This window comes from Amphiura filiformis, chromosome 15 (assembly GCF_039555335.1).
Source record: "Amphiura filiformis chromosome 15, Afil_fr2py, whole genome shotgun sequence".
In the NCBI taxonomy this organism is placed as follows: domain Eukaryota; kingdom Metazoa; phylum Echinodermata; class Ophiuroidea; order Amphilepidida; family Amphiuridae; genus Amphiura; species Amphiura filiformis.
This window is the reverse complement of record NC_092642.1, coordinates 62,333,474-62,358,241: the sequence shown is the minus strand read 5'-3', so window position 1 is coordinate 62,358,241 and position 24,768 is coordinate 62,333,474. Positions and strand designations below refer to the sequence as shown.

The following is a 24,768-nucleotide window of genomic DNA, read 5'->3' as shown; positions in this document are numbered from 1 at the left end:
CGCATTTGAGAGGCCTAATTTCATTGTCATTAAAGTTTTACCCATGCATGTCAAAATGCAATCAAATACCCCGCTGATTAATTGTGCGCAGCAAGTGTACAATGATTCCTGTACGGGTAGGTTCGGGCCACATAATAAGCTGATACCATGCATTGACTTTTGCGTGGTCAATTCGTAATTTGTCATTTTTAAAATTGCAAGAATTTCCAAACATTGGTTCCTATGCTCACGATGATTAAACTTTTGATATCAAATTTGGTATCAACCTTCGAAGGAAAGTGTATAGAAAATTATTGTATAAATTATTTTGCCATAAACTCATCAGACTCATAAATAGAGATGGAACTAGTGGCGACTTTTTAATTTGGCTGTGTTTATTTGGTACCAATCATTTTGATACCGCCTGTTGGTGATGGTCTATACTTTATATCTGACATTCGACAGTACGCGGAAATACAACGATATTTGTTCACATTCTAATCATTGTCGTATAATATATATATATCTATTTTCAGATGTAACTAGCTCTAAGATTATCACTAAAACCACAACTAGCCCAAAGACTGCCACCATGGCCGCAACTAACCCTAAAACTACCACAATGACCGCAACAAGCCCTAAGACTGCCACCATGACCACAACTAGCCCTAAGACTACCACCATGACCACAACTAGCCCTAAGACTACCACCATGACCGCAACTAGCCCTAAGACTACCACCATGACAGAAACTAGCCCTAAGATTACCACCAAGACCGCAACTAGCCCAAAGACTACCACCATGACAGAAAATAGCCCTAAGACTACCACCATGACCGCAACGAGCCGGAGTAAGACTACCACTATGTACACACTCGAGAAATCTGACTTAACGATAACTGAAGAAGTGACTGCTACAATACAACATACTAGATGTGAGCAGATCGGAGGTGAGAAAAGAAACAAATCTATACATTACTCTAATAAACGATGTACACAGATGACCTCTTTTGACTTTCGATTCTACATAAATTGCAGACATACATGCGGTCCATCTATAACCTCCGTTTTATAAAGTTATTGTTTGTTTCCTTCTGCTAGAATCATGTACAACCACGCGCGCGCTTGGAATGGAAAGCCACAATATCACTGACAGAAGAATCGTGGTTTCATCTCGTGGAACTTATAGAATCGCCTACTCCGGAGGTGTTAATAAACAGCATGATAGCGCACAAAGAGCTAGACTAGATCATTTTCTCTATTGGGTGCCTCGTAATGATGATCCCAGCCCTTGGGTACAGGTGTATGTTGGTTTAGGGAAGATAGTGTCAGGGATCATAATACAAGGATTTAAGCAACACTGGACACGTCACGACTTTATCAAAGTGCAGGTTAATGGACACAACTTCGAGAACATCAATGCTAGTCTGGTAAGTTTGTGTGGGAACCAATAATTTGTTTTTACCTGAGGTTCACTCCTCCGGGAATCAAATTGAATTTAAAATTCCCAAGTTATGAATATAAAATATAGTAGGCTAGGCTTCGATATCGTCAAAATGATGCTTTTCAGCATAGTGCGCTGTAAACAAGAGGAGACAGCAACTAATGTAATTATTGGAAGAATTACCGATATAATTATTCTTGGTGATTGGTTAATAGAGAAAACATCAACATAGTTTTACTTTTCATTATATATATAGGATATTCAAATGATTGTACTGTCCACCAGAATTGGGCCCTTTCAGATAAAATTTAATATAGTTACCTACTAAGAAAATGCGCTCTTAATACATTTACTCACTATAGGAATCTGCCTGGACTGACGATCCTGAAGCACACTCGACGCTCATGTTTGGCAGTCCAGTAGTTACGAGTGTTATACGTCTACAACCACGAGATTGTTTGGAAATAACAAAGGATCTGACTATTGGTAATCAGATTCAGACACAGATCTCAGACTGTGCTCTAAAAATGGAAATACTGGGATGCGAGAATACTCAAGCATGTAGTAAGTGATACATGAAATCAGCCAGAAATTCACATTTGCGACGCACAGCGTCATCCTCCCTATATCTTCGGGTCAAAAATTGCCGTGATAGTACGGCGAATCCACTAGTACTTCAACAGCTACGTATGGCGATTTTGTTCGAGACAGGCCGAGCGAGTCAGGCTAAGCACATCATTTGAACGATATGAGATACCGCAGAGTTTCCATTCATTAGCTGAAATGACACATCTGCTAACACAAGAAAATTCGATTTGTTGTCTTTTTTTTGGTTGTTTTGTTTTCAATTAACTCACTGGAAGTTCAATTAACTAAGATACGATTATCATATTCTTTTAACACATATATTTAACTGCAATTCCACCGAAACGTTTTTAAATCGACCGATAATAATGTGTATATTCAACTGTTTCTCTGGCTATCGAATATACAAGGTTGTCAATTCTTAAGTACATTGAAGCATAGTGAAACACTATATAACTTCCTTTATCTGCGTCAATAATAGAATATTGATTTAAATGGAATTGAATACATCTCAACATCTGAGTTTGTACTACATGACTCTGCGATCTAGCGATTGGTTTCTAGCCAATCAGATATGACCCCTTTTCTTGCGTTCGGAAAAGCGTGCTACCTTATTGGTGAAATACCAATCGCCCGTCGCTCTCCAATGGAGTAATAGGCCTATAGCTCAGCTTATTTTTATAGTGTTACATGATGGTGTTATTACAATTCCACGTGATTCATTGCAGAAAAAAAATTATTATTTACCTGCTGTAGACGCTGTGCTACGTTTAGTTAAGTCCCAATTAAATTGAGTTTGCATTACCTCTAGTGTTTTAGCGGCTAAATATGTGCGTTGCCATAACGCTTAGCGTATACATGCACGCGCGTGCAGAAGTCATTGTAGCGCGTATCTGTGACGAACACCGTGTTGCAGGAGACATTGTGAGTTTTAAATGACCGCGTAATAAGTGTGCGGTCAGGAAATAGATTTCTTTTGATTGGATCACATGCTTCGCTTATATTCATGCGGTTATGAATAAGTTATCAAAAGTTATTATATGTGCCTACTCCGAAATTGGTACCCATTGAAACGATTATTGTCGCGCATCCCAAAGGTGTGTTTGAGTGGTCGCAAGTAAGCAAACCCCACTTTCACCCTCCATGGACACGTATGCACGTATTAGACTCCCTGTCTTATCGATAAGTGGTCAGACATGTGACACGTGGTGCTACAATTAGATCATATATTCATTCCAGGATTGTACCAAATATGGAACATTAGTATTGTATAATAATATCCTCATGATGGAAAAACGCCCGGAAATGTGCACTTTGGTCTGTAACGCGTGGAGTTGAACAATTGGAGACATATTATGTTGACCGAGTTATACATGTATATGAATAAGAAGAAATAGTTAAATAATCTTATCAGCTGAACGAATTTTTGAATTGAATTGATATAAATTTGACGGTTAATGTTCTCTGTAATACGCTGAAATATAAACATCTTTCCGAATGAGCCATAATATTTTAGCCATCTACTGTTCTATAGTTGTTATTGTTAAGGACGTATTTGTCTCTTGAATAAGCATTCTACAATTCTACAATGTACATGGGATTACGCATTGCACACTAGCATAATTAAACATGAATTTACAAATGGAAACATGACATGCACAGGCAGATATACCATAGTAAAAACTCCGGACATACCTGCCTGTGCGGGGACCTGAACACCCAGACCTCTCACTTGTCGGGCCAGCGCTCTAACCCCTGAGCTACACACACAGACTGTCCCTAATAAACATAACTCAAGTCTGGTATTTATGGATATGGGCAGTCAGGGTAACACATTATATATACCAGTGTACGAGATCATTAATTAATAATGCTTACCCGCCAGCCTAATGTTTAATTATGTTTGTTTGCGATGTGTAATTCTTCTTTCCCCTGTACATTGATATAAATATTAAGAATAACGATTTAGCATCATTAATTTGATCTCGTGCGCTAGTTTGTAATTAGCCTTTTAGAGTTATGACGGACACAATAGGATGGCGCTGCACAAATTGGTTAAAGGCTTTTGATTTTGACGGGTTTTACCCATATTGAATACTGCCCTCCTATTGTGTACGTCATGCTTCAAAAAGGCTAATGTTTGAATGTTTCCAAGTTCCACTGTATGATGCGTAAGCCTCTTCCCTTGTTTCTACAATGCCTTTAAATTATTGCATTCTTTTAGATTTTGAATTAGAATAGAATAATTTATAGTATTTTAAACATTTTTAGTGCTCTGCCAAGAAGGGGATGAAAACAGTTTAAATATCTGAATCGATACTTTTAAATCTTACAGGTTGTTTAAAACCACTTGGTATGGAGAATGGCGGGATTAAAGAAAGTCAAATTTTCGTATCTACTAACGCTAACTACCGAAATAATTCAAGGCTTCATCATAGTAGTCATTGGTTTGCCTATCTTAGTCCAAGTCCTTGGATACAAATCAATTTTAACAAAAGGGTCAACATCTTTGGCATCATCATGCAAGGCAATAGAGTAGCTAATGGTAGCTCTTCTTGGGTGAAACACTGTACCATTGAGGTGGATAATGCTTCCCCGATGGCCATTCAGCCACAAGTAAGCTTTCATCAATTGATGAGCTTATTACCAAACCATGTTAAGTCCACAATGAGTTGTGATGCTACAGGTATTACAATTTCAGTTGGATGCACCACTACAAAGCAAAGAGTGGCTGAATGCACAGTAACAATACTGTGTGAGGCCTTTGATTCCCAAATGAGAACAATAGTCTGCATATTGTTAACCAGCATGGTTGGGGTAACTAATGGCCTGTTGATGGTACAACTCATTGTTGCTAATATCAAACTTGTCAAAGTGATTGTGATTGTATCACACAAGTAATTGGGAAACATATGGTTGTGGACTTAACACGGTTTGGAAATAAGCTCTTCAATTCTAAAACAAATAAACAAATTATACGCAGATTTACATAAGTCAGAGTCAGGTAATAAGTAAGATTTTGTGGCGGAATGTGTCCCTTTGATACCACCATCAAAATTTATAACTTTTTCCAAGCACGATCACTATTTCACTAAACCTAACAAACAATGTGAAATCATTTGTTTTGTTGCAGGGTTATGCAGCTAACTTTGATTGGTATACACCCGTCACTATTATCTTTGAGGAGCCACTGGAATCCGGCTACATTAAAGTTATACCCAATGATTGTCATAATGGTTTATGCAGAGTGAGAATGGAAATACTAGGACCTTGTCATAATAACTCTTCGCCTTAATTTCTTTCTAACATTAGTGTGACTGTGTTTGCCACGATACACTTATGAGAGGGATATAGTGAGGAGGAAGATATACGTTCGCATCTGACGATTCTGTCCGTCAAACTCCCCATAGCCGGTGATTGGTTTATTATTAGCGCGTAAACGGAGGTTGATTCATATGTATAATTGCAGACAGAATTTAAAAGACTATATTTTTCTATTGATAAGGCCTTATTTTGGAGATGATTTGTTTGTTTGAAGTTGACAAACTACCCACGGGACACGCTGTTTATCTAGTAAATCTATGTAAATCTGCGTATAATTTGTTGATTACCCCTTTAAGCCCAAAACGAAGTGTCCCTTTAAGCGATTAACCCCCTTAATCCATCCTGACACCCCGTAATATGCTTAATGCTAAAGGGGCTATCAGTATACAGACTAAAATATAAAAAAACTTAATTAAAAATCAAGGAATACCCCTTTAATTGCATTTGCTGTGTAAACGCTTGAGAAATAATGCAATTAATATGTTCCATACAAAATATTATTTAACAAATAAGCCCAAAACGAGGTGTCCCTTTCAGCGGTTAACACAAAGGAATCTTGTATACTCCATGCCGCCCACACCATTTCCTTTTCAGGGAATTTTATCAATATTGATTGTGGCCGGATTTAAAGTACATAGGAATACACGCATCTCCTATTGCGTTATGTAGAATGGTGATGATGAAAAGAGAATTCTTGTATTTAAAGTGGTACACATATTCGTTCATTTAGACTATGAGCTTAGACCTCTGGGGTCGTGGCTACCATAGGTTACAACTTGAGGTCATGGACCACCATTATACCAGGTATGACCTCTAGGAGGAGAACCAGAAGACTAAACACAACAAATACAATATCTATGCTCCGTTGCACGGGCATAGATAATACTTGGCTACACGGTTGTTTGATGTGATCATTTATTAATTTTTCTAACAAAACATTATTATAATGTTCAATAATCTAGACCTGAATAATACCAACAGCTATCACACGAATAAACTGTATATGGGACGTGTCATGTCAAATCGTAAATGGAGAAATAGCCAAAAATCTACCCGGGGTGATTTTTTCACAATTTGGGTTTGTTGCGAATTTGTGATGTTATTAATGTTTAAAATATTGTCTGATAGTTGCAGACCGGAATATAACTGGCATCTTGTATTTTTGAGACATTTTGCCAGGTAACTCCTACTCTCAACATTGTCAATAATATTTTTAAAGGCCGATATCTCAATTTCCAATTTCATAATACCATAACTTACGAACTCAATATCTTCGCTAAGGAATGTCTGATTTCATTGGGGAAAATGGCGCTGTGGAGCAAAATATCTCTATATTTAAGATATGTAAAAACCTCAAAATTGATAACCTGCCCAAAAGTGTCTCCTTTTGACATGACACGTCACATATACATAAATATTTTGTAGCAATTTAAAAAAAAATTTAACATAGATTTTGTTTCTATATCAAATTATTCATCTCTTTCTGCTTTTTGAGGTAATTTTAATTCTAGGCTATAATAAACTGTACATGTGTGTGCAACTTGAGGGCGCTATGTACATATATTTTAAATTTAAATTAGCCAAATAATATGAGTTATACCTTACATTTCATGATCAATTTTTTTTTGAAAATTTTCTTGTCATCTGACTTGTCGTCTGTTTGCTGATGTTCTAATACCATTTTACAAGTTTTTATACCCTTTGTAAAGATGCAAACAAGTTCAAGTTCAAGTTTTATTTCACCATCATCATATCATATAGGTAACAAAGATGCAAACAAGATAAATAGCGACATCTTTGTTCAACTTTTCTTAAAAATTACTCAGTTTTACATGCCATCAAACAACCGTGGCTAATGTTTGGAAAAGGGGGAAGTCCTAGGTAAAAATTGTATAGTCTTGACACAAATATAGAATATTTCTCGATGGCGGTTTTACAGGAAGCAGCACTTTGTCATTTCAAAGTACTTCTACTATTTGGATAAACATGAGTAAAAGGAATATTATTTTGGTAAAATCAAGATAGAGCTTGTATGGGGATCAAGCGTTTTACAGTTCAGAGATTTTGTTCTGGATGTGGTTTGTGGTGATTTCGAGAAGCATAGAGTTAATTAGGCATTGTCAAGGTGACCAGTGAAAAGAGTAACTTATATTGTCTATCAGTGATTAGCTAAAGCTAAAGCTGCTAAACATAAAAATCATCAAAAGAATCTGATTTTGGCAATTTGGTAAAGAGAACGTGTCCATAACATTCCCTGCAAATGATTATAAAAGTAAAATGTTAAATTTTGGTCAGCGTTTGGGGAGTTAGTCCGTACGGAGCTACATGCAATTGAATGGAGCTTAGAAATAATTATCAACCCCGCAATTTTCTTTTCTACATTCTACAGGATTTTATGGGTAGACAACCTATGTACAGTTGTATCGCGCCCATCTTGTCCTCTTAAACCTAGAGGGTTGAGTGCAGATATCAGAACCGGGGATGATCCCCCTACTCTTTTCGAATAGCTCCGACACTTTTACGTGCACAGGGATGAATCCTCCTGAACACGGGACCAAAGGCTTTACATGACTTCCGAATCACGGACGAAGCACATACACTACCTATATCTGCACGTGCTAGGCGGTGTATGGGGCGAGAAGAAATTCTTCAATTAAATTCTGAAATTAAACTACTGAACTTAATTGAAGGATTCCCGACCATATAGGAACTTTTTGGGAGGGAAGAGAATTTTCACCTAAGGCAAGCCCAAGGCTCGAACCCTCGTCGATCGTATCTCCCGGCCGGCAGCGCAACGCCTTAACCACTCGGTCATCTCGCCCTCTTCTTTTTAGCCAAGACCAAAATACCTAATAACAATTTGATTGACGTATCTGTCACTGTTAAGCCAATCCTACAAGTTACACTTTCGCTAGGATCACTGATATAGCGTTTATAACAACTTTTTTGAACAGATTATGTTTCCAGTGATATAATGTTTCATCTGGGCATTCACATCAACATTATACGCATGGACACTCACATACGCACCCTCCCCCCATCAACTCCTATACTCACAAACCTACCCCAAATGTGTGTGCGAACATCAGTTCAAAAATCTCGTAATACTATGCAGTAGGCAAAGGAAAACAAGAACAGACGTTTTCATGTCGTTGGATGTCCGCACAAAAATAAGTTTATAATAACACCGTACACATTGTTACATAGAATTATAGGTTAATGAACGCGTATTACTTATTGGGAGAGAAATTAGACAAAATAATGCACGCGTGCTGATGTTGATGCGTCTAATGCACGAGCCCCGAAGGGGGGAGTGCATTAGACGCATCAACATCAGCACAAGAGCATTATTTTGTCTAATTTCTCGAGCAATAAGTAATACAAGTTTATTAATCTATTTCATACACGAGAAGAAAAAACACGTGATTTTTACTTTTTTTATATAACAAATTATCACTAAAAATGTTGGAAAACAGAACCAAATCTAAATGCCTCAACCCGCCCGAAAAATGAATCAATCCTACGCGACGTGAACGCGCGAGAAACACTGGGCGTAGTACGCGGAGTGCACAATATACACAATCAATGCATGTTTCGTACTTTTCTAACAGCTTTTCTGATTGGCTGCTTTGATATAAGAGTGTATGAAACCCCTATACAACACCCCGCACACACATTCCCCACTACTCCATACGTCACACCCCACACCACAATCGCACACTCACACCAAACACACCCCCAACCTGTACATACCCGGATTACCCCACATACATTAATTTGAGGTTTGTCACATGTTCCTAGCTGTCAACTTTAATCAATTAAATATGTACATAAGCTATTGCTGGAACTTACTTAACTTACTAACTTATAAACATGTGACGGTGAGCGTTGTGTTGGTGACTACTTTATAATTGTGTGTGAGGGTGTATGTGTTTATGTATGTAAGGCTAGTCTGCATTTGAGCTCGTGTTTGTTTTTTGGTGGGTTTTTTTCTGTTTGGGTGAGATTGTGAGAGAATGAATGAATGGTTTGGATGCATGGAATAAAACCTTTCTTTCAGTGGTTTGTGCTTTGAGGCGAGTAGAATGACAGGCGCCACAATTTGTCCGGTTTTACAGTTTGATCCATTTAGCAAAGTATGATATTTATTATTATTATTTTCATTTAAGGCTTTTTATCGATATAATAAAAACACGTATTTGTTATTATCCAACAAGAGTACCCCGATGTGAACAATATTAAAAATGATATTGTGCGATTCAAAAATAATATTGTGCATCGTCCATACGCGTATCGCGTACGCCATCGCGCGTCACCATGGTCGCGGCACCTGACAGCACCAACATGCATCACAATACAACAACACAACAACAGGCCACCGTAAGGTCTTACCGGCTCACAGGAGATTTTATAAACAAGTAAAACTAAAAACTTAATTTGCAGCAATTCTGGATGATGAATTACTTAGCAAATATAATCCACGTCTACAAATAAACCTGTATATTTTTTGAATTTGTCTTTGGGGAAGGAAAGAGCAGAAAACAAGGTCAAAAGGTAAGCTTACATTAATTACAAGGGCTACGCATTGGTTAGGCCCGGTGGCTAGGTAAGCTTACATTTTCACTTACCGCGGAGAGCAAGCCTGATATATTTAATAATAATAATATTAAATGGCTTATTTTCGTGTGATACAAGAATATATTGCACTCGATAGAAACATATATATTCTTGTATCACACTCAAAGCCATTCAATATTATATAAATATCAACATGGAAGCAAAAAATTGCATTTATATTTCCAAAGGTCTTGAGGTTCTTGAGGCGTTATCTCTTGAGAAAAATCATGCACATGGGTAAATGACAAATGAAATGTGCTTTTGCAATATTTGTTTATATCATATTGTAATATATTATGCAATTTGTCATTTTATGATAAAATTGAATTGAATTGAATCGATATATTCTTTTCTGGAAACGGTTTCTCATGAAACATTTAAAACTCTGAAGCTTTTTTAAAAGCCTTATATTTTATTTCGCTTAAACAATATAAATATACCACAACAATAACATTATTCTACACTGGTTCTAGTTTGGAAATATGTATGCTTATTTAATCGTCAAGCGGCAAGTTCTCGTAAAAGCTGGCAACCAAATTATTTTTGTTCATTCGGGAATGCTGAATTAAACTATTTTATCTGCTAAGCTGTATTGGAACTCCGTGACCCTAAAAATGCCACCCAAAATACTCCTACATGATCATATAGAGGGCAAAAATTAAACATGTTCCAAATTCGCTAAAGAACATATCAAATTATTTGTCAGGATCACAAAAATGAAACATTATGTGCGCATACGACATATAATAATAATTACCAAGTTATGAAGCTCAACAGCTTAATTTGACTTTTGTACAGGGATGTAATAAAATGCAAATTGTACCTCAAGTTCAAGGGATTTTTACTATCCGTGGGGCCAGGCGAATAATTTGAAAGTGTTATTGGAATAAAACTAATTTTTATCCCCTATACGATCATTTCGGGGGACTTTTTGAGGGTCAAGGTCTCAAAATGCTGCCTAATAGACAACATATTGATTCGTGTTTAGCTTAAAGAGAGAGTGGCATAATGGTTAAGGTACTTGCCTTTAATGTATGCAGAAGTAGACCTAATTACTTAATGACATTTCCACTAAGTATAAGAATGCTATGAAGTGTAGATGATTGTATGGAAGTCATATATTTATTGTTAATTCATCTTGAATCTTAGTGCATGTTTTAATTGAGTTGTAAGAGTTTGGTATTGCTTTGGTTATTGCGTATCCATAGCAATCTGTCGATGAGGACTGTTAAGTGGCTAGGCGTCTCGATTTTGTCATAATTAAGGAAAAGGATGACTTTGACAAGTCGCCCAATTTATGTTTCACAGATGAGAGACAAATCTGAAAGGCATCACAATCAGGAAGGATTACACCCGAATTAACATTTTGGGCGCAGTGTTATCCTCAGTTACAAGTAAAACTAAAAACTTATTTTGCAGCAATTCTGGATGATGAATTACTTAGCAAATATAATCCCCGTCTACAAATAAACCTGTATATTTTTTGAATTTGTCTTTGGGGAAGGAAAGAGCAAAAAACAAGGTCAAAAGGTAAGCTTACATTAATTACAAGGGCTACGCATTGGTTAGGCCCGGTGGCTAGGTAAGCTTACATTTTCACTTACCGCGGAGAGAAAGCCTGATATATTTAATAATAATAATATTAAATGGCTTATTTTCGTGTGATACAAGAATATATTGCACTCGATAGAAACATATATTCTTGTATCACACTCAAAGCCATTCAATATTATATAAATATCAACATGGAAGCAAAAAATTGCATTTATATTTCCAAAGGTCTTGAGGTTCTTGAGGCGTTATCTCTTGAGAAAAATCATGCACATGGGTAAATGACAAATGAAATGTGCTTTTGCAATATTTGTTTATATCATATTGTAATATATTATGCAATTTGTCATTTTATGATAAAATTGAATTGAATTGAATCGATATATTCTTTTCTGGAAACGGTTTCTCATGAAACATTTAAAACTCTGAAGCTTTTTTAAAAGCCTTATATTTTATTTCGCTTAAACAATATAAATATACCACAACAATAACATTATTCTACACTGGTTCTAGTTTGGAAATATGTATGCTTATTTAATCGTCAAGCGGCAAGTTCTCGTAAAAGCTGGCAACCAAATTATTTTTGTTCATTCGGGAATGCTGAATTAAACTATTTTATCTGCTAAGCTGTATTGGAACTCCGTGACCCTAAAAATGCCACCCAAAATACTCCTACATGATCATATAGAGGGCAAAAATTAAACATGTTCCAAATTCGCTAAAGAACATATCAAATTATTTGTCAGGATCACAAAAATGAAACATTATGTGCGCATACGACATATAATAATAATTACCAAGTTATGAAGCTCAACAGCTTAATTTGACTTTTGTACAGGGATGTAATAAAATGCAAATTGTACCTCAAGTTCAAGGGATTTTTACTATCCGTGGGGCCAGTCGAATAATGTGAAAGTGTTATTGGAATAAAACTAATTTGTATCCCCTATACGATCATTTCGGGGGTCTGTTTGAGGGTCAAGGTCTCAAAATGCTGCCTAATAGACAACATATTGATTCGTGTTTAGCTTAAAGAGAGAGTGGCATAATGGTTAAGGTACTTGCCTGTAATGTATGCAGAAGTAGACCTAATTACTTAATGACATTTTCACTAAGTATAAGAATGCTATGAAGTGTAGATGATTGTATGGAAGTCATATATTTATTGTTAATTCATCTTGAATCTTAGTGCATGTTTTAATTGAGTTGTAAGAGTTTGGTATTGCTTTTGTTATTGCGTATCCATAGCAATCTGTCGATGAGGACTGTTAAGTGGCAAGGCGTCTCGATTTTGTCATAATTAAGGAAAAGGATGACTTTGACAAGTCGCCCAATTTATGTTTCACAGATGAGAGACAAATCTGAAAGGCATCACAATCAGGAAGGATTACACCCGAATTAACATTTTGGGCGCAGTGTTATCCTCAGTTTCTCAATGTTCAACACAATCATTCCATTTTGCTGCATTAATTTATCCAATGATGTTGTCAAGCATATGTGCTACCTTTTGGTTGCAATTATAAATTTCTAGTAACCAGCGACAAATTTTTACCAATATCTGAATGTAAAACAAGTGAACTACAATGTCTTGCCGGCATGCAGTTTCCACCCTCGTCACTGCCATTGGTATGTATAATGATTTTATTTATACCAGCGACAATTTTTTACCAATATCTGAATATAAAACGTCAAGTATTTACAATGTTTTGCCAGCATGCAGTTTCTACCCTGGTCACTGTAATTGGTATGTATTATAATTCCATTTATACCAGCGACAAATTTTTACCAATATCTTAATGTAAAACAAGTGAATTACAATGTCTTGCCTTGCATGCAGTTTATACCCTCGTCACTGCAATTGGTATGTATAATGATTTTATTTATGCTCTGACTGACATGCTTTTAAAACGTATCATACAAACGTACATGGGAATTTATGCAATTAATTTCCAGGCATTAAAGTTGAGCAAACCAATTTTACCACATTATGTTTTCTACCTTTAGTTTTTTTCGAAGGCACATTCCTCATCAGTGATAACAGTATGCATGGCTCCGAATTCGTGTAATAATATACAGATTTAAATACCATTGGTTTTTCTTCAAAAAGTGCATATGCCTTGTTTCCTTGCGTTGATAATCTCTATTTATTACTAATACTGTATTCATTTATTTAGAAAAAAAGAACAAACACATATTCGACCATGCAACAGGAGTAAGCTGCAGCAACATCAAAATATAAAATAAAGTCCAGGTTGTAATTACAATTCACAACTTTTGCTTCTTCTTCAGTTTTTGAATACTGTATTTTTTTTCATTTTCAATTTTCCAGTGTTTAGTCTTGTGCTCTACACATCTAACGCAATTACGTGTTTCATAAGCAAACAACCAGATCCCAATCGCGGCAACAAGCTACGGTGGTTCTTATCGGATACCCTCAATGACCGGTGTACTTGTACCAAGATACTATTTGGGGGACAAAATACCGTATCAAAGGAGGGATTGGAAAAGCGTTTTTATATCGACAATCCATTGCAATTCGTTAACAATGATGATCCAGACAGTTTAAGACAATTATTGGATTGTAAAGATGAATGTAAGTTATTTATAACCGTATTTGTTTGTTTGCTTTTATTCGTTTTGCAATTCTTCATTTTTAAGGTGCATTGTTTAAGTTAACAATGTGATTGTTTGAGATTCGTTTCCGTAAGGTTCAAGTGCTTTTACATAGGTTTACTTCAATATTAGACGCTTCGACATGAATGTGTTTGTTAACGTTTTCTATTGAGTAAATTTTGAGTTTATTTGATTTTTACAACAAACAGGCTCTTGTCTGTATATTCTGATACTTTCTCGATTTCTGGTACGAACAAATATAAGTTCATATTGCTACAATAATTACAATAATAATCCCTTTGTATTATACCGTCTGTAGAGGGCGATGATGTTATGATGTTGCCGTGCAAAACCGTTTTTGTCGCGGTCAGGCACGGGTAATGCAGGCTGTACAAAATGGTTGGTACCAAGCAGTTTTGAGTGATAATAGACATAACTGCTAAATCAAATTGCAATATAGGATTCTCATAATTAGATGATTAATGTCAAAAACAGTCATATAACAAGAAATTATGGTAATTTCATGAATACTTTATGTTACATTTGGAAGAAGCAGGCTTTTCAATAACCACAAAGTAGGTAATGGCGCCTCCAAGGGACAAGGTACAAAACACACCAAGGATCAAAGGATGATACAAGAGGATACCTAGAATATATAAAAATAGAAATATTCGAGCCAGGTATACCAACTTGGTGTGGGGAGCAAGATAAAGACAAGATAAAAACTAATGCAGTATGTAAACCATGAGTACTGTTGCTGCACTAGTAAAACTCCCAAACCACAGGGATAGTAGACAAACTTAAACAAAAATTCGAGCAGAGACACTTGCCATCTCTCTTTCTGTAGAGACGCTGTATTTTTGGCTCTGTGATATTTTGCTTGCTACCTTGAAAAAGTGGGTAATGGTGAATCCAACGGACGAGGACACAAAACACATCAAGGATCAATAACTGATGCAAGAGGATACCTTGAATGAGCAAGGTATACCAACTTGATGTGGGGAAACAAAATACAGACTAGACGGTATGCAGAGGGGACAAAAATAACAAAAGTAGGCATAGAAGTAGGTAAAGTTCGATACCCAAAAAATACCAATTCCAAGGCCTACAGAAGTGTTAGACCTGCAAAAACAACACGGATCAATAGGAATACCAAAGTGCAGTGGAACGTAGTGAACTTGCCTTCATAGAGTAAAGACACAGCTTATTTTCCTCTGAGCTTGTTGTCGTGTTTGCTACCTTCTATTCGAACTTGCCTTCAGTTTTTGACTTGAATTTGTTTTTAAACTACAGCATGTAGTTTTCGCTGTTTGATTTTATATTTTGTTGTCTGTCCCTGAAGAAGAGCAGTTTATCTGCTCGAAACGTCGTTTTTTTGTTGTTGTCTGTTTGGTCTGCTTATGTGCACAGTGATTTTCATCATTGTACACTTTTGTACTGTTTTCCTGACACTTCTGTGGGCTAATTGGCAATTTTTGGTCATCGAACTTTGCCTGTACCTACATTGGTTGTTTGGTTCTCTATGTCTGTTTATGCGCATAGTGATTTTCATCACTTGTTCCAGTGCACTTTTGTGTTCCTATTGATCCGTGTTGTTTTTGCAGGTCTAACACTTCTGTAGGCCTTGGAATTGGTAATTTCTATGCCAATGCCTACTTTTGTTGTTTTTGTCCCCCTCTGCATACCGTCTAGTCTGTATTTTGTTTCCCCACATCAAGTTGGTATACCTTGCTCTCTTTCTTTTTACTTGCTACCTTGGTTTAATTATTTGCTATGATTTTATTATTTTTTATGCTTGCTATCACTTGTAACTAGATTCAATTATTCGCTGTATATATTTTTTGTTGTTTGTCCCTGAGGAAGGGCAGTTTATCTGCTTGAAACGTCGGTTGTATTTGTATTTATGTTTGTCTACTATCCCTGTGGTTTTGGATTTTTACTAGTGCAGCAACAGTGTACATTCATGGTTTTTACTGCATTAGTTTTTATCTTGTCTTTGTCTTGTTCCCCACACCAAGTTGGTAAACCTGGCTCGAATCTTTCTATTTTCAATAACCACCGAAACTGATTGGTACCAATCATTTTGATGCATCCTGTAAGTGCTGGTTTATAGTAATATGCCATTCGTCGGTATGCGGAAACACAAAGATATTTGTTCACATTCTAATAAGTGTCGTATAATAATTGATTTCAGATGTAACTAGCTCTAAGACTACCAACAATACCGCAGCTAGCCCTAAGACTACCACTAACACCGTAACTAGCCCCAAGACTACCACCATGACCGCAACTATCCGTAAGACTACCATTAACACCGCAATTAGCTCTAAGACTACCACTAACACCACAACTAGCCCTAAGACTGCCACCATGACCGCAACTAGCCCTAGGACTACCACTAAGACAGCAACTAGCCATAATACTATCACCATGACAACAACTAGCCCTAAAACAAACAATATGACCACCGTCGAGACATCGGACTCAGCGATAACTGAAAAGGTGACTGTTACACAACACACTAGATGTTCTAGTGGGCAGATCGCAGGTGAGAAAAGTAACAAAATGCATTACTTAAAATAAATAAATAAATGTTGTTTGATTTAACGTGCGCTTCAGCTAGGCATGGCCTAATTATCAGCACACTTCAACAATTATTCCTCTGCCATTAGGATATATCAGAATCGTTTCCGCTTCACCAAGTCAGCAACTGATGCGCAGGTACTCGCAGCGACTTAGATTGTGTACCCCAGCAGCTCCCCATTTTACACCTGGGTGGAGTGAAGCAATTGGGAATTAAGCTATCTTGCTCAAGGACGCAACACACTGGCTGTGGTAGGGCTCGAACCCGCAGCCTTTCGATTATGAAGCTTGCGCCCTAACCATTGGGCCACCGTGCTTCCCATATTTGCAAATATATATGTGAAATCTTCTGAGTTTCGGTTCCAAAGCTATATAGTTCAGAATAATTTTCGAAATGATTTATTTTTGTTTCATTCTACTAGGATGTACAACTCCGCATGCGCTTGGAATGGAAAGCCATGATATCAAGGATAGAAGAATTGCAGTTTCATCTCGTGGAACCTATAAAATCATCAACTCGAATACCAATACAATTGAACAAAAACATAGCGCACAAAGAGTCAGGCTAGACCATGGTCGATATTGGGTGCCTGATAGTAGCGATACCAACCCTTGGGTACAGGTGTATGTTGGGTTTGGGAAGAGAGTGTCAGGGATCATAATACAAGGATTTAAGCAACATTGGATACACCACGACTTTATCAAAGTGCAGATTAATGGACGAAACTTCGAGAGCGTCAATTCTAGTCTGGTGAGTTTGTATGGGATCCACGGATTCGTTGCTTCGATTGTTTCTACCTTAGGCTCACTCCTCCGGTAATCAAATAACATTGAACATTCCCGGTTTAAGAATATAAAATAAAGTAGGCTAAAGTTGGCACACTGTCTTCTATCAGTAGTGAAGAGGACATCAAAACCCCAATTGCTGCCAATCCACCTCTTGCAACATCGTCGCCCATAAATACAAAATGTTCCGATAGTACGCATACAGGTGGAAAACGTACCAAATGGTCTGACAAATCACGTCCAAACTGTCCTAAAAAATCCAAGCAGATGAAGGTGATGGTAATAAATTTCCAAAGCGTAAAAAACAAAGTGGCCGAACTAGCCATATGCCTTGACACTCATCAACCAGATACCCTAATCGGCACGGAATCTTGGTTATTTGAAGGTGTGAGTAATAGTGAGATCGTCCCAACGGGATACACTGTCATTAGAAAAGATAGGCCACTAGGCGATAATGACAGGTCTCATGGCGGTGTTTTTATCGCCATGAAGAGTGATCTCATAGCCTCACATCGGGTGGACTTGGATGAACAATGTGAGATCCTTTGGGCTCAATTAGAAATTGTTGGGTCTAAGTCTATCCTTGTCGGAGCCTTTTATAAGCCAGGTAGCGAGGTCCTTGAACGCCTACAAACATCATTGTCAAAAATCGATTTGACAAAGGGGCACAACATATGACTGGGAGCGATTTTAATTTATCCCATATCGATTGGGAAAACCAGGCCATATTGCCCAAGTGCCCGAAACCTGGCTTATGCCGTAGTCTGATTGATATTTCAAATGAATTTGGGCTAGACCAATGGTTAGAAAGCCCACACGTGGAGCAAATATTTTGGACCTGTTTTTGCTTCAAACCCTACCCTGGTAGAGAAAGTCTCGGTATTACCGGGCATGAGTGATTATGATGGCATTTCCCTGATTACCATCAACACAAATCCCATCATCAACAGAAGTAAGCCTAGAAAAGTGTTTCTTTACAACAAGGCTAATTGGGAGGCAATCAAAAATGACCTCTGTGAAATCAGTAATGATTTTGAAGATATTGCTCATGACCTTGTATCTGTGGATGAGCTATGGACTGATTTCAAAAAATAGGATAACTGCTTTAATGGATGCAAATATTCCCTCGAAGATGATGTCTTCTAGTTAAAGAACATACCATGGCTTCATCGTAAGACCAAAAGTGCCCTTAGGAAAAAGCACAAAGCCTACAATCGTGCTAAGGAGTCAGACTCTTCCGAATATTGGGAAACATTTCGTTCCCTAAGGAAGTTTGTGAACCGTCTGACACGTGGTAAGTTCCGAAATTATATTATGTGCTGTTTCCAACAAGAAATTCTGGGCTTTTATAAAGAGTCTAAAAACTGACTCTTTTGGTATTTCAACCCTGAAATTAAATGGTCAGTTGGTGTCGGATAACAACAAAAAAGCCAACATATTGAACCAGCAGTTTGAATCAGTATTCACACAGGAGAATATTACCAACATGCCAAAGATAAACAAACAAAATGTAACTCGTATGCCAGATATAAACATCACTGTTAAAGGTGTGGTGAAGTTGTTGACCGACCTTGACCCCGGGAAAGCGACAGGACCCGACGGCGTGCCGGCACGCATAATAAAGATGGGGGCTGTTGAAATCGCTCCAGCCTTGACCCCCATCTTTAGACATTCTCTTGAGACAGGCAATCTGCGCGAACATCTTCAAGAAAGGGGACCGCACGAAGCCTTCCAACTATAGACCGGTTTCTCTGACGTCTATTTGCTGCAAGGTAATGGAGCATGTACTTCATTCGAACATCATGCTCCATTTAGACAAGCACGAGATTTTGACTGACTTTCAACATGGCTTTCGCCGTAATCGTTCGTGCGAGTCCCAGCTGATACTTACGACCTACGACTTTGTGAAAACTTTGGACAAAAAAGGACAGACGGACGTTGTGATTATGGATTTCAGCAAAGCTTTTGATGTGGTGCCACACAAAAGACTTATGCTGAAACTTGACCATTACTGAATACGAGGACCGACTTACGACTGGATTTCTAACTTCCTGATGCTCCGGAAGCAGAGGGTAGTTATAGGAGGTGAATGCTCGGACTGGACCAGTGTCAAATCCGGCGTTCCGCAAGGCACTGTGCTTGGTCCGTTGCTATTTTTACTGTACATCAACGATCTACCTGACAATCTCACCTCCAATGTACGATTATTCGCAGACGATTGCGTGATCTACAGAACCATTTCTGGTGACAAAGACGCATACCTCTTACAGACTGACCTTGACCGACTAGTTGAGTGGGAGCACACATGGCAAATAAAATTTAATTGTGAAAAATGTTTTACCTTGAAAATAACACATTCACATACCCCGAGAACTCATACATATTTACTGGATGGAGCCACCCTCCAGGAAACAGACTCGCACTCATATTTGGGTGTCGAAATTACAAATAATATGAAATGGAACAAACACATTGACCACATGACAGCAAGGGGGAACAGATCATTGGGCTTTACAAAAAGAAATTTACACGGGTGCACTGAAGACATTAAAGATCTGGCTTATCGTTCAACACTTGAGTATTGTGCAGCAGTATGGGATCCACACACAGCAGCCCAAATCCACCAGATAGAAGCCGTACAAAAACGAGCAGCCCGCTTTGTCAAGAGAGATTACGATAGGCGCAGCAGTGTATCTGTCATGAGAGAAAAGCAGCAGCAGTGTATCTGTCATGATTACGAACTTTAAACTGGAGAACACTAGCGGAGAGAAGAAAGATCGCTCGTCTGACTGTCTTCCAAAAGGCCTACGAGGGTTACTTATCCATACCAGTTCGAAAGCTGCTGCACCCGGTCAAGCGCGCCACCAGGAGGTCACATACCAAGTCATTTATAGAACTATACTCCTCAAAAGACTGTTTTAAATACTCATTCATACCTAGGACTCTCATAGACTGGAATAATTTACCACAACAAATCATCAGCATAGAAGATCCAAAAGCATGTAAACAACAGCTACAGAACCACTTCCAGTAGCAAGTATCAAGCACTAGCGCACACACAATATCCGACTCGCTTTTCTCCACCTGGAGTGTTGAGCCGTAATCTGAAGAAGAAGAAGAAGGCTTCGATATCGTCGAAATGATGCATAGCGCCCTACAAACGAGAGGAATTGTATCTTCTGAAGTATTAACCAATTAAGAAATTAACCAACATGTTTATTATTTCTTGCTCAAAACAGCAACTAATAATCTGAAGAATGACTAATATAATTATTCTTGGTGATTTCTAAGTAAAGAAAACGTCGAAGTGTTTCTTCTTGTCATTATATATACACAGGTATGCACTGTCCACCTGAATGAGGCCCTTTTAAATAAAATTTCCTATGATCGCCTCATAAGTAAATTCACTCTTAATACATTTATTCACTATAGGAATCTGCTTGGATTGACGATCCCGAATCACACACGACGCTCATGTTTGAGAGACCAGTGATTACAAGTGTTATACGTGTACAACCACAAGATTGTATGGAAATAACAAAGGACCTGGCTAATGGTAATCAGATAACGATCTCAGACTGTGCTCTGAGAATGGAAATACTAGGATGCGAGAATACTCAAGAGTGCGGTAAGTGATACATAAAAGCAGCTATAAATTCACACTTGGGACGTTTAGTTAAGATACGGATGTGACTTCACTGTGCAGGTCCCCATTAAAGTTGAGACTGCTTAATACCAGTAGTGCTTCAGCGGCCAAGTACAAAAAAATTAAGATGACGATTCACATATTTTGCAGGGCGTGGGAATTAGATCGTTTCTGGAACTTACTTTTATTAAAACTTGCTACGTTGCATCTGACACCATCAGACTTCACAAACACCCCTTAACATAAATGACGAATAATAAAATTTATGCTTTATTTCATCTCACCCTTACACCTTGCTAGGCCGAATAATTTATAGGCCGTCATTTTGAATAATGTAGATTCATATTTGCAATCTCACCAATGAGTATATATATTTCTGAATGTCACAGGTTGCGTCAAACCGCTCGGAATGGAAAGTCAACAAATTTATGAGGGACAGATCTTCGTCTCTTATAACATTGCCTCCAAGAATTTTGCAAGACTTCATAATGGAAGTTATTGGGATGCACCGCCTTCAAATTCGATAGGAGTTACTTGGAACCAGAAAGTCAACATTTCTGGCATCATTATACAAGGCAGCGGTGACCAGTGGGTAGAACGTTGCATCATTGAGGCGGACAGCTCACCCATGTTTGGATCACAGGTATATAGGATTTACAAACGCGATTGTAGACGTGAAACCATTATGAATGAAAATTGAGGAGAAGCTACTAGTATGTGAATGAGTTTTAAATCAATTCTCATTTTTGCGCTCAGCTGAAAGCATTAAAAACAACTCTCACGAAAGCAGATAATATTGCTTTGCGAATTGGTTTGAAATGTATCTAAACATATCAATTCAAGTCAAGTTAGCTCAATCGTTAAGGCGTTCGACTATGGTGCTAGAGGTTGCGGGTTCGAACCCTGGCGGTGCCTAGTACGCTCTCGTGGAAAATTTGAGTTAGCGTGAAATTCCCCTGGACAAGGAACTTACTGCTAATAGTCTCGTTGTAACCCGTACGGAACTCGGGGAGCTGATCCTGGTTGCGTTAACTCGATACATTTCAATTCCTATCAGGAACCAGTGGCGTAGCTTATCAATAAGCCTTGTAAAAAAACCCAGCTACGCCGCTGTCAGGAACCTTGTTCACTCTGCAATGACTGTACTGTTTCTAGATGTCGGCAGTCCTTGGTGGCTGTGATGACGTTGCTACATCTGTAAGTTGCCATTTTGAAATAATCTGGTCATAGATTCTGTCCAATTTGTATCCCCCCCCCCCCTCATCCTTTGATAATTATCTTTTTACTCAATCCGCACACCTGCTACACTTGAGTGAGGGGATTCGTTTCGCCCATAGGCATTGGCATTATAATGAAAGACAAAGATAAAGACAATTTATCGCGTCTGACGTCATCTGTCAATCAAACTCGAACACGGTTTGTTTACAAGTGTCGTGATGATGACTTACTGAACGCGGATTTATAACCGGGCGCCGTATTGTTAATTTTGCACCTTGAAACATTCAAACCATCTCAAAAGTTAGGCCTTTATAGTGGAAAACTTTTTTTTTTTGGCGAAGGCACCATGTACACAATGCCTAGAAAAGCTGCTTTTTGCCTTGTAAAAGTACGTATTTTTCGCCATTTGCTGCTATTCCTTTTCTCCGATCAGCACCAGATAGATCGGTCTTCCTTTTACGCGCTGATTAACCTGTGTAAACCAATCAAGGATCGTAATTGACAGTGACATCAGACGCGATAAATTGTTTGTATCTCTGTCTTTAATTATAGATTGATTCAAATCTTTAATTTACAATATCTAACACGCATCCGAAGGAACATTGAGGCTTTTCGTAAAGTTTTTGTAATCTGCGTGAATTCACAAAAGCGAGCGTCAGTCACGCAATACGCAAAGCGCAAAAGTGCTGCGCGCAGCTGTGTGTACTACATTCTATATCAATGTACCATTGTCCCATCAAGTCCCACCTATTACTAGCTGATCATGGTGAGTGTATTGAGTAAATACAGGGTTCAAAAGAAATAACTCCCCCCCCCCCTAAAAGTACAAAACATTTCTTTGCACAACTTGACGTACATTTTGTTGATTTGAAAAATTCAAAAAGCTATGAATAGAGGAATCGTTTTGCAACCCTCCCAAAGTTGTTTCATTTGCAAAAACAATATTTTTGGTCAAAAATAATCACATTTTCCAAAAATGATGCTTTACCACATTATGTGCAAAACGTTCTCGATATTAATGTTAAGGTTGATTTAATTCTTAGTTTTTTCCTTCACCTTTCTGTCTCTGATCAGTCAGGCACCCATGCACCCATCATTCTGTGCAAAACAAAGATTTGTTGAACTTAATTTTCACGTAAAATGAGATTTTCTTCGAAACTTTTAATCAGCAGTGGTTTCAAAATGATAAAATCACTAGGAATGAGAAATAAGCTCTCCACGCATACATTTGACCAAAAGGGTGAACATGTACCTGTATTGAGTCGGTTGCAGCAGATGCATTTTGATTTAAAATGGTGGATTTCTTGGATAAAGGTTTAACACTCATGACGTGGCCACAAGCGATTGGCTGCATGCAGTTAAATGGCTGGATGCTGACCTCCAACCTCCAATATCTGTTGGCCATTTCTTCTTTGTCATGTACGCGTTATTCAAGAGAGCCGTTGTTATAGACCTTTGCAACTGTTTCAGTCTACCATTTGCAAGTAAATTTTTCATCTCTTCTAGCCAACGAAAGAAATAAGCATCATCTACAAACGTTATTTCTACTCCTATAGTGATTTTACCATTTTTGAAACACCGACTGAAAACTCCATTTATGTCAAAATTAATGTCAATGAATCATTGTTTTATGCTGAAAGATGATTGCACGGGTGACTGAGTAATCGGATACATAAAATTTAAGAAAATAAACTAACAATTAAATCAATCAAAACATTGATCACATTGATATCGAGAACGTTTTTGTACATTACATGTATAGGATGTTGAAAAGTGCAACTTTTTCTGAAAGCATCATTTTTGGAGAATGTGATGAATTTTAACCAACAAAAATGATTTTTAAAAAAAAGAAAATTGAGAGGGTAGCAAAATTATTCTTCTATTCACAGGTTTTTAAATCTTTTAAATTGACCAAATGTATGTCAAGTTATGCAAAGAAATGTTTTGTAATTTTAGGGGGAGTTATTTCTTTTGAACCCTTTAGATAATAGTTGTAAACTACGTGATTTTTTCCTTGTCATGTTTGTTGTATATAGGAGTTTGAAGCCAACTTTGATGGGGACGCACCTGTCAGCATTATCTTTGAAGAACCGGTGGAAACCAGCTACATCATAGTAACACCCACTGTTTGCCCTGGTAACTATTGCAAATTGAGAATGGAAATACTAGGACCATGCATGTCAGGATAACTGTGTGCCTTTACATTAAAGTCACACAAGTAGAAAATGTATTTATTTGTAAAGATGGTCATGTAAATATAACAAGAGAGTTTTAAAAAGGATACGACATAGTGTAAGGTGTGTAAAATAGAATATTGTAAATGTTAATTTGATATTTTTTCCTTAGTCAAGGTGTAGCATTTAAGGGTCTGTTTCTCTGCAGTTTTTATTCTGTCAATCACATAATGAGCCATTATAGCCAT

The 24,768-nt window shown here is 37.6% G+C and overlaps 2 protein-coding genes across 2 annotated transcripts; both read left to right on the top strand.

The window, feature by feature from the left end:
* Window positions 1-571: 571 nt before the first annotated feature.
* On the top strand, window positions 572-5,303 carry LOC140172023 (lactadherin-like). Its single transcript, XM_072195370.1, has 5 exons — window positions 572-929; window positions 1,081-1,409; window positions 1,786-1,987; window positions 4,344-4,624; window positions 5,142-5,303. The coding sequence occupies exons 1-5, from the start codon at window positions 572-574 to the stop codon at window positions 5,301-5,303; spliced, it is 1,332 nt and encodes a 443-aa protein (XP_072051471.1).
* A 7,707-nt stretch (window positions 5,304-13,010) lies between these two features.
* On the top strand, window positions 13,011-24,554 carry LOC140170686 (lactadherin-like). The gene is made up of 7 exons (XM_072193929.1): window positions 13,011-13,126; window positions 13,830-14,093; window positions 16,308-16,661; window positions 17,119-17,447; window positions 20,915-21,110; window positions 21,518-21,771; window positions 24,383-24,554. Exons 1-7 carry the CDS (start codon window positions 13,084-13,086, stop codon window positions 24,533-24,535), a joined length of 1,593 nt encoding a protein of 530 aa, XP_072050030.1. The 5' UTR covers window positions 13,011-13,083; the 3' UTR covers window positions 24,536-24,554.
* Window positions 24,555-24,768: the final 214 nt, after the last annotated feature.